General features: G+C 38.1%; 1 protein-coding gene across 4 annotated transcripts in view; it reads left to right on the plus strand.

The window, feature by feature from the left end:
- The window catches only part of sema5a (sema domain, seven thrombospondin repeats (type 1 and type 1-like), transmembrane domain (TM) and short cytoplasmic domain, (semaphorin) 5A), a 195,204-nt gene that overhangs the window by 71,746 nt on the left and 108,741 nt on the right, over nt 1-14,717 (plus strand). For all 4 annotated transcript variants that reach the window (XR_002920047.2, XR_002920046.2, XM_024279532.2 and 1 more), the window contains exons 7-10: nt 506-719; nt 2,748-3,033; nt 5,026-5,161; nt 10,566-10,770. Coding sequence is in view for 2 of the 4 variants with exons in the window: in XM_024279532.2 (XP_024135300.1) it covers nt 506-719; nt 2,748-3,033; nt 5,026-5,161; nt 10,566-10,770 (841 nt within the window). In the remaining 2 variants the exon portion in view is untranslated. The remainder of the gene's footprint in view (nt 1-505; nt 720-2,747; nt 3,034-5,025; nt 5,162-10,565; nt 10,771-14,717) is intronic.

Raw genomic sequence — 14,717 nt, forward strand, 5'->3', positions numbered from 1 at the left:
TTTCAGACTGAAGAACAGCTGGCTGTCCTGTAGAGACATCAAAACCCAAAGTGTGGAAACACTGCAGCGCAGATTATTTTGCTTATTTTGAACAGTTGGCTTCTTAACATTAGACTTGAAGCAGCTGCTGTGTTTGGGTTTTATGTTGCTAATTATTCTGAATGCGCTCTCTGATTATTCCTTTTGCTCCTGTCTTTGTCTGTGCTTAACAGCAAAGTAAACCAAACAAAAACTAATGAGAGGAAGCTTCTCTGTTGTTTTGATTTTTTTTCATGTTACATTTGCATATTTGCAGAAACAAACATTTTTCCATACTTTAGTTTGCATTTTTATGCTGCTACTTAATATGCTGTCCTATATTTTTCTTCATGTCTTTATAAATTAGACTTCAGTTTTCTACAAATATATATATATATATTTTTTAAGGGTCATGTCTCAGCTGAAAGTAGTCTACTTCCTGTCAGTATCAGTTAGGTCTTGATCTTCATCTTCTTCTTTTTTGCAGCTGACTAACCTGACAGAGATCCATGATCAGATCAGTGGAATGGCTCGTTGCCCTTACAACCCCCTCCACAACTCCACTGCCCTCATCACCTCCAGCGGGGAGCTTTACGCCGCCACTGCTATGGACTTTTCAGGGCGAGACCCCGCCATCTACCGCAGCCTGGGGGGGCTGCCACCGCTCCGAACTGCCCAGTACAACTCCAAGTGGCTCAATGGTATAAAAACTCACCAAATGAGTTATTTTGGCATAAATTTAAAGACAAGTTTATTTTTCAGTTTGAATCTTTTGATAAAAATTCTCCTTTTATTTGTTTTCTCAGGCAGGCTCAAACTTTTCTAGAGTAAAAGTCTAATCCTTGTTTTTATTTGTTTCCTCTTGCACTGCAAACCTTTTAGAAATAAGTAATAAAAAATGTTAGAATATTACTTAAATAAACTAAAAAATGAATGACAACAAATTGAATTCTTATAAGAATTCTTATTTTAAGAAAAAAAATCTATTCTTTTCTTAAACTTAGATTATTTTGCTTTAGAAAAATCTTTTTTAATTGTGTGTATATATATATATATGTGTGTGTGTGTGTGTGTGTGTATGTACAGTATGTACAGTATATGTATGTATATATATGTATACATACATATTACAAGACAGAAAAAACTTTTTTTTAAACTAGGTCTTTTTAGTTTCTCAATGCTATGGTCACAAATGCAACTTCCCCTGCGCAGTGGGGAGTGGTCAGAAGAATTTTCATGACTTCAAGCTGCCGCCCAATTTTTTTTAATTGTTTGTGTGATCATGAATGTAGATACTGACAGTCAGGCGGGAGTCAGGTAGCAGTCAGGTAGCAATCAGGTGGCAGTCATGCGGCAGTCAGGTGGAAGTCAGGTAGCAGGGAAGCAGCAGTCAGGTGGCAGTCAGGCGGCAGTTAGGTGGCAGTCAGGCGGCAGTCAGGTAGTAGTGAAGCAGCAGTCAGGTGGCAGCCTGGCGGCAGTCAGGTGGCAAGAATTTCCCACCTTTAATATACCTTTGAGCTACCGGACAGCTGACAGCCGGTGACTCTTTACATGGATGGCCGTAATCCGGAGACATTTACACATGGCCCAGCTGGAGCTACTGCAGGTTGATGATTCCAGCTAGCACCGCTCAGTGGCCGCCAAGCCCTATTTCACAATGGCGTCATTTATGTCTGTCACTGGAATGACTGTCACTGATCCCTGTGAACTTTTAGAGAAAAATTGTTAGATCACCTTTAAATTTAAACTCTTTCCTAAAATCTCAACCGCCTCCTTGCGGCGTGTAAAAATGCGACTCCCAAGTACACATTCCGCCATGTGCCCACCTGCTAAATTTTCTGAAAAACTTACATTTAGGTCGCCGTGTGGTGGCCTTTTGGAATATGGGGTTGCAGTCTACAGCTTCATTTTTTTGCAGTGTAGAAAACATTTATTTTAGAATGACATTAAAAAAGAGGATTTAAGTGTTTGCTTTAATAGATGTTGGTGTCCAGCCTGAGCAGGTGGTCAACGGGTGTCTTGTCAGCGAGTGACTCAAATTGTAGTTTTATGAGGGATATAAATATAAAACTACCACATCCATTGCTTTGCAGTCATTTTATGGGAGCAGGTTTAATGATAAATTTTATGGCGAATTGATCTTCTTCCTGTATACCCCCCCCCCCTTTCCTCGCACAACCCCCTAAAAGGTGCAGAGCACAGCCAGGCTGAAATAAGTAAGGGGTGGGGGCTTTTTCATTTAAAACTGGATTAAATCACTGTCAGTGAAAATAAAGTGTGCAGTTTAGATCCAATAATGTCAAACATAAAGATGAACGTCTGGGCGATGACGGTGTTGCAGAGGTCGGATGCTTTAGATGGGGTGGAAGCTATTAAGCTACACCTGTTTTGGTCATTTCTCATCATAACCTTTAGGTTTGGGGAGTGAAAAATGAGTTTCCTTATTAGAACACAATGCCATTAATAACACGGCCTGTAGTTATTAATCCTGATCACCTACTGTAGTGTGGGCTGCACACTCACACACTCCAAGAGTCAATCAGTCATAACACATTCGCTCTCCCACTACTTCTCGCTTCCACATCCTTAAATATTTTTTCTGCCTGAATTTTTCTTCATCTCTCCGCACTTCATCTTTCTCAGCTGTCTCCAATTTTTCCTCTCGATGTCTACTTTCCCTCCTCTGTCTCATTCATTTTCCTCCTCCCCTGTTATCTCTTTTCCAACAGAGCCAAACTTCGTCTCCTCCTACGACATCGCCAACTTCACCTACTTCTTCTTCAGAGAAAACGCGGTGGAGCACGACTGCGGGAGGACGGTGTTTTCCCGCGTCGGGCGGGTCTGCAAGAACGACATCGGCGGCCGCTTCCTCCTGGAGGACACGTGGACCACGTTTATGAAGGCCAGGATGAACTGCTCCAGACCAGGAGAAATCCCATTCAACTATAATGAGTTGCAGGGCACTTTCTATTTGCCTGAGCTGGAGCTGCTTTATGGCATTTTTACAACCAATGTGTGAGTAGGTTTTATGAAATGTTCCATCAGCTCTTACATCCATTACTGGATATTAGTTTAGCTCTGGCACATTTAGTTGGAGTTATTTCAGGGGAGACATATAATTTCTACACCACTTTTGGCAAAGTTATTAATTATTTAACTATGAATTGGTGATATAAAAGAGAGGCGAACATATGTGAAGCACAAACAGTCTCTTATGGTGCTTTCAAAGCCTTCAAAACTTGACTTTTAATCAAAACTTCATCCATAGACCACTTTTTGAGCAGGAAATTGTCATCCAACATGCCTTACATGTTACGAGAAAATGAAAACCAACTGAAGCTCTTTATCCCGTGCATTACAAATTGTGAAAAAAATCCAAATACTCCCCAAATCCCAACAGAACCTGAAGGCTAGACTTATGACAAATGATGTGGCGCCTTGGCCTTAGGGTTTAGTAATTGTATTTCAAACAAAAAAAAGGTGAAATTGCCAAGGTAGGTTTCATTTTACTAACCTCAGTCAAACACAATCATCTGATCTGAGAAATCAAGTTATTTCCTAGATTAACAGAGATCTAGATCTATAACATTTTCAAGATATTTTACTAAAATGAGATTTCTATTTAGAGTAAAAAAAAAATGTTTAAAACAAATGAAGTGAAAATATCCCTCAAAAACGAAATGTGACTTAACTGGTTTGCAACAATGATCTGAAACAATGAAATCAATAAAGGGGCCAGGCAAATGTCTTACGATAAGTAACTGAGATACTTGACTTAACCCTTGTGCTTTCTTAGGGGGTCCTGATGACCCAAGTCTTACGTTGACGTGTTATCCATGCTATGACAAATGTGGATGACTCCCAACATCAACATAACTAGATGAACCCAAACTTTTGTTTTATCTCATAAAAAACAACAACTTTATATTAGCTTTCTTTTTAAGAGTTAAAAACTTAAATATTCTGAGGGAAAATCAAGTTAGCACATAGGAAGTGGTGATTTTTTTATAGAAGTTCAGAAATGTAGGAAGCTAAAGAAAACCCAAAAAGGTGTGAAAAACTTAAACGAAACTGAGGAAAAGATTCTGACAGCACCTATTTCCAAAGGAAAGGTCATTTCATACACGTGTGGGGAGAAAAGTGGATTCGGTGGAGGGTATGAACCAAAAATGAGAGTTCAAATTGCTACATAGAAGCTGATTCAGATGATCACCATGAAAAAGAGTCGATGTAGCATCTGTAAGCCCCCCTGAACAGGATGGTGTCCCACAGATGCCTTTAGCAGACAGTAAGGCGGCAGAGGGTTTGTAAGATTATTCAAAATCTTAAATATTTGACAATAAATGACTAAAATCTTTAAAGCAACAGTTTAAATTTAGGTTCTAGATCCTGAAAAAAAATCTTCATGCTCCCTGAATCTTTTACTTAAGCAACTTTCTTTTCTCTAATGTATATCAATTTTTTTAAACGAACCCTTGAAAAAGAAACCTCGCACGCACGAACTCCATAAGCTGAGCGATCAGTTGTTTATGGTCAATGCCTCCACATTGCTGAGAGAGGAGTCTTTTGAAGGGTATCGAAAACATTTCCCCCTGCAGGCGTCCAGTCTAATGAACAGCTTCGCTGGATTATAATTCACGTTGCCTAAGTCTCGCAGTTTGAGTTGAGTACTAATTCTCTCATTCTTTACTCTCTCTAGAAGGCAACCAATACTTGTTGAAACTGACATCTTAAAAAGTCACAGCTGTATTTCAGGACTGAGATCTATACAGCTTATTACTGAGCGGCTTAATTGCGATTTACTGCTGGATTTATAATCCAATAATGGCAATCACTTCCACTAGTATGTGTGACTAGTTTGATTTGTGGTCTTTGTGCAAATATGGATGTTTTGTACTAGTACTGTTATTACAGATTTTATGCATTGATGTTTAAGCCCGTTTCCTCTTTTTTTTTTGTTTTTTCTCTCCATTTGTCCCTTTTTGAATCTCTGTTCTTGACTTTCAGAAACAGCATTGCTGCATCGGCAGTGTGTGCCTTCAATCTCAGTGCCATATCACAGGTTTTCAACGGGCCCTTTAAGTACCAGGAGAACTCCCGGTCTGCCTGGCTGCCCTACCCGAACCCCAACCCCGACTTTAAGGTAATCACTACTGCAAACACGTTCACTAGGGGTGGAACAATTAATTTTAAATATTTGTGGTTGGCAATACAATTCAAAGTTAATATTGAATGATTCGATACGATTCACAGACTTAAAATAAATCCAGGACATCTTTAGTCAAAAAATGAAACCAGTGTGACTCTGGTACTGAACACTGCAGGTAAAGTTTTCCAGATTCCTTGTATTACTTGGAAAATAATCAAGTGTAAATTCAATGTGTACAAACAAACAAGTAGACAATAATTAATGACAAATTCATTCAAATTTTAGTTTCAGACCACTGTTGTTTTTCCACATCAAAATAATACAAAGAAAATATTATTAGAACGTTCTACCACACTGTATGGTCACGTCTTTGCAAAAGTGTTTCCACTCATTAGATAATTTGTTGCTGCCGTCATGTGTTGTCCACTGTGATGGTTGTTTTTACGTTATACTAAAAAAAAAAAAAAAAAAAAAACCTACTATGCTTCAATTAAAAAAACAAAAAAAATCAAATATTGATTATGATCAATTCAGTTTATTTAGTAATGATTTTATAATGTTATAGGTGGATTTGATGAACAACTTGCCCCAGACGGATCAATCTGGTTGGATTGTAGGAATATAAATTAATTAATCGATTAATCATTATACCCCTTATAAACACCATAAGAGTTTGTGAAGGTGAAGCATTTGTACTTTTGTTTGAAATGTTTAGAATTTTTGACCTTTTTTTTTACTTGTTATAGCTCAAAACATGCTAAATTGACCCCAAAATGATCCAGGGATGTCTTCACCAAAAAGGTGCCAAAACTGACTTTGTGGATCCATATGTGTAGCAGGGCTGTGGAACAAAACTAGCTTACATTTAAAACCAAACATAAAGGAGTTTAGGAAAAATATAGATAATGATGAATATGTACATATACATAAATAAACTGTAATCTGTAAATATAGTGTGGATGCACTTGGGTTTATTCAGGAACCAAATTTAAATGTAACCAAATGAGTGTTCATACATAACAAGATGTGTGTCGATATGTGTATATTTATCTAAATGTGTGGTTACATGGTTATATGGAACTCATTAGAGAGGAACAGGGCTATTGTAAATAGTGGGTGTGGTAATAAGTTTGGTCTAGGGCATAGGGTGATAATTTATCAGGATTTGTCTTCCTCTCACTCCCTTTTGAATATTTCTTACTCTTTTTTTCCTTCTTTTTTCCTTAAAAACCAAATATCTGAAATGAAATATTATCGCATCATATCATGTTAGAGATGAGTCAGCTTCATCCTGCAGAGGTTTCAGTCAGAAAATGTGACTACAGGACAACATTGTTATTCCTGAAGCAGTCGGGGAGTTCAGGTTTATGTACTTGCGGCTCTTTTCCTTTAACGACCGAAGATTTTCCTCCCACTAGAGGTCATTTAAAATCAATGTGCTGCCAAATCTGTCATAAAATAAGTGCAGCTGGGTGCATCTCAGAAAATTTATACATGCAGTAATGTTTGTACACTGAATATATTTCCCCGATAAATTATTACACCTTATCAGTCCCACTCAAAGACCTGGAAAGCTCCTCAGTCATACTAATTTCCTGTCGCTTTCAATCACACTTCTCTCTGCTCATGAACAGACTTTATGGAGCTCATTATAAAACATAAAGTGTCTTCCTTTAAAAACTAGCCCTGTTTATTTTAAACTGAGCACCTTATTTTAAAGCGGCGCTCTGTGCCACTGGCTTCCAGGGAATGTTTTATTAGCAGAACAAGTGGCTCTAAGTCACCACAGACTTAGCAGATAGTGAGGGAGTTAATCCACACAGCTCTCCGTGAGGGATTGAATTCCCTCTGAGGTCCGTCGACCACTGGGTGACACGCCGCTTACTTCCCCCCACGTGGCTCCCGTCACGGGCCTCGATCGCGTTTCCGTCAAGCCAGCAGTTGTTGCATGGAGCTGCCATCGAGAACTTACTCTCAGGCATTATCTATAATGGTGTTGGTTGCGCAGAAAAATTGGATGCAATTCTCATCGGTGGAAGTGGCCGTACAACACTTAATACACACATTCAAACACGCCAATGAGCCTGCGACATACAATGCTTCTCTCTGCAGTTTCTATATCTACATGTCAGCAGCCAGTCAACGGAAATTTACATTTCCTTATCTCGTCAAAGCCGGCCACATTCTCCCCAGATTATTATAGGTAGACCACTGAGGGGTTTGTGTGCAGCGTGGTGTTTTTTAAGGCTGTGTTCCTCAAGGATAAACATGGATCAGTTCCTCCTCTCGGTCCCCATCTCTCCATTTAAGCTCCGGCACAATGGCTGCTCCTCACCGCTGGACCGATGTACACTTTATCTAGGTTTCAGTGACATCTTCATCAAGCATTTGTCAATGTTGGAGGATTAGATTTACGAGCGCAGGATTTATAGCCTGCCTTTTTTTTTTTTTTCCCCCGTCCAACATGCTGGCACAAACAAACAGCCGAAGAAAGGCAGCAGCCTTGAAAGCAGCTGTCCACGTGCATATCTACTGTACCCGCCACAGAAAAGGGGGATAGCTGTTACATAGAGATAATTATAAGTGTGAACCCATCACTCAGTCCACACATACACACATACACTGTGGTCATTGATTGAGAGCTTAATTCTCTGTCTGTCTGCAGAAGAAATCCCTCCATTTATTTGAACCACACCGATTGATCCTGCTGGGTTTATTCAGGCTATGACTCATGTTCATTGTGCATTAGGAGCTAAAACCGTCTCACTGTTGTATAGGTTTTCTGTCATTCTGCAATTACTCACTGTAAAAAATACTAATAATTTCATTTTTCACCTCTTTAAGTCTAAAATGAAGATTTTGTAAGAAAAATATTCAAAAATAGACTTAAAAACATATTAGCCTCACATAAAAATAACCATCTGAACCTGAAGGGTATACCAGGAGTTCTAGACATGAGTCCATTTTGCAGCAAACAGGCCTAAAATCATATTTCTGAGTGGCACTTATAATCTGGGCAGAGCAGAGGGACGGCTGAGTGTTGGATGGGCCCTCAACCAAATGATGCTGGTGTCCCTCACCTTGACTGTGCCGCTGAAATCATAACATCCATCTGGCTTGTGCATTCACAGATATAATGGACGGTCACTTTTCAGTGCCCACAAGATGTGACCGAAGATGTGGGGCTATAACAGATGCATAACTTTGAAGAAACTTTAGACTGGGATTATTTATATCTATTAGCACGCTTTTTTCCAAAATAAAATAAAAAACATGTCTCACTAGGACAGCGTTGGATCTATTTGCCCTTCTGGGCCTCACATTTCCATGTCCTGAGAGGATGAATCATTCTCCTTCCTGTAAGCACTCTTCATGACTCTAATCTTTTAGTCCAGCGAAGGTCAGCAATTGATCTGTCCATCTTGATGCTTCCATAACTAGTCAACAAGAACTAATCACCAGCCAAATCCCTGTCTCACCTGTGTGCACAGTTAGCTTGAAACCAAAATACTTTAACTAAAAACAACCCCAGTCATTTGGATTAGCTTAAATCCTGGCCATGGGTTATTTTTGTACTTTCCGTGCTTTGTGTCCTAGCCGCTTTTCGTAAAAGAAACCTCAATCCAAAATCCTGACCCCAACCTGGGACCTCTTCTACTGAAAGGGACATGCATGGTTGGCTTTACTCATACAGCCCTGTCTCAGCTGGATAAGCTTCATGCTTCACCTGCTCAGCATTGGGGGAAGAAAAGAAAAAAAGCTCATGAATATCATCTTTGTCCCGTGGATACCAAGTGTCTCAAAACATCAGCTTCACAAAGACCACCAATAACATGCTGAAAAGTCATTTATTCAACTGTGTGGCTTTAACTTTCCATTTGAAATGTGGCGGACACAAAAATGAAAAAGAAAATATTTGTTTCAATGAAAGCATTGCTAAAAAATAAGTTCTAGCAGATGCATCAGAGAAATAGATGCAATTGATTTTGATAAACTGGAACTAAGTTTGTTGATGTGAAGATTCTGGTCTCCTGCATATTGGGTCATACACCTCCAGTTCCTGACAGAGTGACCTGATCAGAGTGGACCCACCAGGAGAATCTTTGCTGCAGTGGCAGTGTTTTATGCCACTGCAACGAACCCTGCTGGGATCACCCTTTGAGCTTCCTGTTCCTGAGGAGGGTCACTGGGACCACTCTGTGTCCCCTGCTCTGTTCCTGTAGCCCAAATCCAGGCCTCAAGGGCCGGCTTCTCCTTGATTTTTCCAAAACTCTGCCTTATCTGCTGTTCTTTACTTGGATCAGCAACACCCCAACGCACCACAAACCGGAAACAGCCAAGTGGTTACACTTACACACACCTGTTCCCCATTTATACCACACACACCCCTGAACCGGTTTGGCCCCACTTGTTTTGTTTGGGTCACCGGGACCGCTCCTTAATATTCCCGTGTCTGTTCCTGCGGAGAATCGCCGGGGCCACGCTTCATTTCCATGTCTTTGAAGATGGTCACCATTCATTCCCCCTTGGCTATGCTTCCTGTCCAAGAGAAGCGTCATCGGGAAAGCTCCCCTTCATGTATCCAGTCCCTGGATTGAGTCGTCTTGCTATCTGTTCCCGAGAGGGGTTTGTCATGTTGACCCCTCACCTCTGTTTGGCTGCTAGGAGTCTTAACTATTTTCTGAACTTGTATTTGTGTTGTTGTTCCATCAGGTTCCCTCCTTTAAAGCGTTGCATAGTTTTTGGGCATCTGGGATCTTCCTTTTTGGGGAGGGCTACTGTGAGAATTCCAGCCACCTGCATATTTCAGTTTCTACCATTTGGGACTCATATTTGGGGACATTTGGATCTTCGAGTCTAACATTTATTTTAATCTGTAACTAACTAAAACATATAAGTCATTTCAAAGTGCTTCTGATTTTCTTTCGAAGTGGATGTGGATTATTTTCTATTTTTTGTCTTTGTTGGAGTGATATTGTTTGACTTAGAAAGGTCGTTCCAAAAGTAAATAAATTATTGATAGCAAATATGAAGCTCTGAAAAACTCTTTAAAACATAGTTTGTTTGCAGTAAAGAATAAGAAACCATTTCACTTAAGTACTTATAACATTTAACCGCAATATATATGCATATGAGGAGAACGTCCAATAAAAGAGAGAATTCTTTCCTCAGTCAAACATTTATTCATTCTTTTTCTGTCAGCCTTTAGGTATTGACTACCAGAGCTCGAGGATTCAGGGAATACAAACCCTTGCAAAGAGTCTGCAATTGACTTTATATTCTTGTTCATTTAATCATTCAATACCACTTTTCCCATCCAGTGAAGTTCTGAGCAGACGCTTTCATCATTATTGTCGGTAAAAGTTACTTTTTTTCTTGACTTTCTCCTTCTCTCCAGTGTGGTACCATCAACTCCGGCACATATGTGAACCTCACCCAAAGAAACCTGCAGGATGCTCAGAAGTTTCTGTTGATGCACGACGTGGTCCAGCCCGTGGTCCCTGTGCCCTACTTCATGGAGGACAACGTCCGCTTCAGCCACGTGGCGGTGGACGTGGTGCAGGGCAAGGATATGCTGCTCCACATCATTTATTTGGCCACTGGTGAGTTGATTAAAATTCTACAGAATTTGTTCATAAATACACATTTTGTCTTATCATTTATTATAAGTAGACATTCACCAGAAGAGTCTTTCAGAGGGAAATGGCCAAGTCGTGTTGGTATAATTAACTTATACCTCAGTGCATACATTTTTCTTAATGTACGCATTGATTCTTACTTATACAGCCATTAATATTGATTGTTACAAAGAAATACCTCACTTCAGGGGCTTGAATCCCTTGAAGTTACTCTGAACTTACATGAAAGAAAGAGCCTGCAAGAAGAATACCAAGACAGATCGATGTGTATCATCTTGTAGACTTCAAAGCTTTTTCTAAGACAGTTTGATCACTCTTTACCTCCATGTGTCCTCCTTACGTTCATAATTCACAAGCCTTCCCTTAAGTACGTCCATGTGACTCACATACTTCTTTGCCAGACCACAAACACCTTGAAAATGGCCAACAGTGGTGTCAGGAAAAAGGCAGTAGTGATTAATAACACACTCATGCATCCCTGTCTGATGAGCCTGCACACCTCCGTCTGCTTATCAGCAGATTGTTTGATCATAAAGGTGTGACAATGTGTAACGTTAGACTTAGTTTGGAAAACAACACCAGTAAGCTTACAGATAAACAGTCCTATTTAATGTTACATATGGATTACTGCAAGCAGATGCCCTGAACAGAATATAAAAAATGGTGAACCCACTCCAATATGCCAGGAGAAAACCGTTAGTCTGCAGGGAAATGTCAACAACATCCTCACGTTGTAGATTCAGCTTTATTTTAGGGTATCTCACATATCCTGCGTGGCATTTGCACACACATAATCTGTGTCTCACACGCATGCACATACAATCTGTTCCAGTTCGCTGCCGTCGTGCTTGGCATGTCTTTTGAAAACTCCCCTGTCATTGTTTGCATGGTGCTGTGATCAGCGCAGCACTGAACCAGAGCTGCCCCACAATGCCAGCTCCCAAGACACTAACCACACGCTAATGAAAACATCTGAAACACTGCCAGGGCAATTGGCTAGTACACATACTGTACCCAATCGCATGCTGTTATTAACGCATTAATGAGTGCCGCTGATTGGAGCTATTGTAGAAAAACCTCATACTTCCAACTGAGTCCAAAAATGTCAATGTGTTTATTTATGGAGAATTTTTGTTAAACTGTGGGCCAGAGCTGGTAAATAATTTCAATATTTTACTCTTTAAGAAAATGTAAATAAATGTGAAGGATGTTTACGTTCCTGTTTCACAAGAGCACAAACCTCTGAGCAGGTACATGCCCTGCAGAAAAACTAAATACTTACTTAGCCAGTGATGGATCGCTCATTTAAATCATAATTTGATAATTACTCAAGAGCAAAAATAACTTGACACATCATTGATTAGATACATAAATGCAAGCCCAAAGTCACCTACTAACAAACAAACATTACACTTGCAGTACACAACTGCACACACAACTTAGAAAAGGTGACACCTTGGGAAAACAATTTAAAAACTGATCCTGCAGCATCAAAAGGACAATATAATAAATAAAAATAATTATTTTGATTTTACTTTTTAAAAATGTTTCATTTTAATTAAATAAAAAATAAGAAATCTGTAATGATTTAGAAATTAAATACCAATTGGAGATTTTCAAGCTATGATTACAACAATAGCCACAGCACCTCATCAAAAGCAGTGCACTCATACCTTTGCAGGATGTGGATGGTTTGTTTGGAAGGATTTCATATTAGCCAATCAGAATCATTTTACTATAAAATAATGTCATTTACAACTATCAAAATGGAAATAAGAATGGTTTATTTCAAGCAATCGAAGCAGCAATTATATAAAAATTAGACAAATAACAGAGATTTGAATCTATACAAAGATGCATCAAATAGGATTGTTAGTCATAAAAGGTATTTGCAAAATACACTAGTAAATAGTTCAAATATTACTCCTAAACATAGTTAAACATATTCGCTTTTGCATCTATAGTTCATCACACAATGAAGCCATTAAATACTAAGATTGTCAAAAGGAGTTCAGGAGAATGCATGAAAGGGAGTTTTATTTTCCTTACCTAACCTTTCCTTACTTATCTTTATCCGGTTCTTAACTTCATTTATATCATACCAGTACAGACTCAGGTCATTAAGAAACCTCCATGTATCAATAGATGACATCACAAAGCTTAAGTATAATAATTTTGTAAATAGACATGACATTATTTAATAGTCTTCATAAAACATGCAGATCAAGTGACAACAATATGTGCAAATTATTTATAAAAAAAATTATCCATTCAAAATGTGATTTTTTTTTTTTATAAATTAAATTACTTGTTTGATCATTTATTCTTTTTTTTTTTTCAACCAATTTTTTTAATGCAAATTAAAGGTGCAGAAGTAGCAGATTTAGGTTCATGTCTGGAGCTGTTTATCTGTTTAGGAAGAACACATTTTCTAGCCTTGTAGGTACAAAATTTAGGTTCAATTTAGCCAAATTTCTTGGGATTTGCACATTTTCTGTCTTAAAATCTTGATTTTTTTAGATGAATCTTGTCAAAGCTTTTAAAACTTTTTTAGCTCTGAATATTGAATACAATGCCTTCTTAATCTTACTGCTACATGTTTCAAAACAATCATTTCTGTAGCCATATCAGTTCAACAGGTAGCCTATAGGTGTCACGCCAGCAGTTGACATGTTTCTATCTTCATCTCTTCACTTTCCTCAGTGAATATTTTCTTAAACATGTCAGGTTTTCAGTCAGGGCTTATCAGGCATAGTTGGTAAAAAACATGGAGCGGGAAAATTGGGCTTCAAATCACGTAATTGAAAAGTGAAGGTGAATACTAATTGTTGATGCTTTTTATTGAACATGTACTTTATTTCCAGGGTTATTGTGGCCTCGGTATGGATTTCTCAAATATTGGTTGAATAAATGAGAATTAAGTACACATAAATCTTGGTTTCAAATGTTAAGTAAGCCACAAGTAAAGCTCAAATTAGATCCTACCTGGATTAGATCACATTGTTTTAGAGCTTCCCAGAGGGAAAATCTAAAGTCTATCATTATTAGTGCAGGGTGTTATTTCTGATTCAACACGGTTTGATTAAATATTGATTCTGAAATCACTTTAAGGCTAACTTCAGTGAGAACTTCCATTGATAAAATCATAAATTCTTACATCACAAACAAACTGAAACTGGGATTTCTTGAACCAAAAATTCTAGAAATCACTTTAAAAGGAAAATAGATTTGATGAATTTATGCAACTATTTTAAAAATAGTGTTCCCTTGTTTATGACTGGGTTATGTTCCATAAATAACCTGCAATTGGAGAAATCCATGAAGTAGACTTGAAGATGTTTTAAGGCTGTAAAATCTTTTACCACACACTTTCTGCACTTTTATTTTGGACAGACATGAACTTTTTAACAGTTTTTTCTCTTATTTAAGCTCTCAATGTTCAAACTTTCATAAAAAAAAAATTCCAGTTTTGTAGAATGAAAACAAAGATGTCAATCGAAGATTTATGATTTCTTTAAGAGCTCCAAATGTCCGTACTAAGTTATGAAAACATGCTTCTTTCGGCATTGCAAAAGGAATATTTTTTATTAGGGATTTGAACATCAAAGCATTAACGCAAGCAATTAATCAAAAAGAATTAATGCATTAATATTTATTCACTTAAATTAATTACACCTTGTGGAGACCTTCCCTTTGCCTTCTGGGTTTACACTTGATATATTTGAAACTTTCAAACAATAAAAATGAAGGAAATGTTTTATAGTGCCATAAAAATTACCTAGTAAAGCATTGTGATTAATAGCGATTAATCATAATGCAAAAGTGTGATTAATCTGATATTTTTTTTTTAATTATTAGACAGGATTCATTAAAAATAAATGTTTTAGATGTCCAGATTTGTGAATGAATTC

The sequence above is a fragment of the Oryzias melastigma genome, linkage group LG20, assembly GCF_002922805.2.
Source record: "Oryzias melastigma strain HK-1 linkage group LG20, ASM292280v2, whole genome shotgun sequence".
NCBI classification, from domain to species: Eukaryota; Metazoa; Chordata; class Actinopteri; order Beloniformes; family Adrianichthyidae; genus Oryzias; species Oryzias melastigma.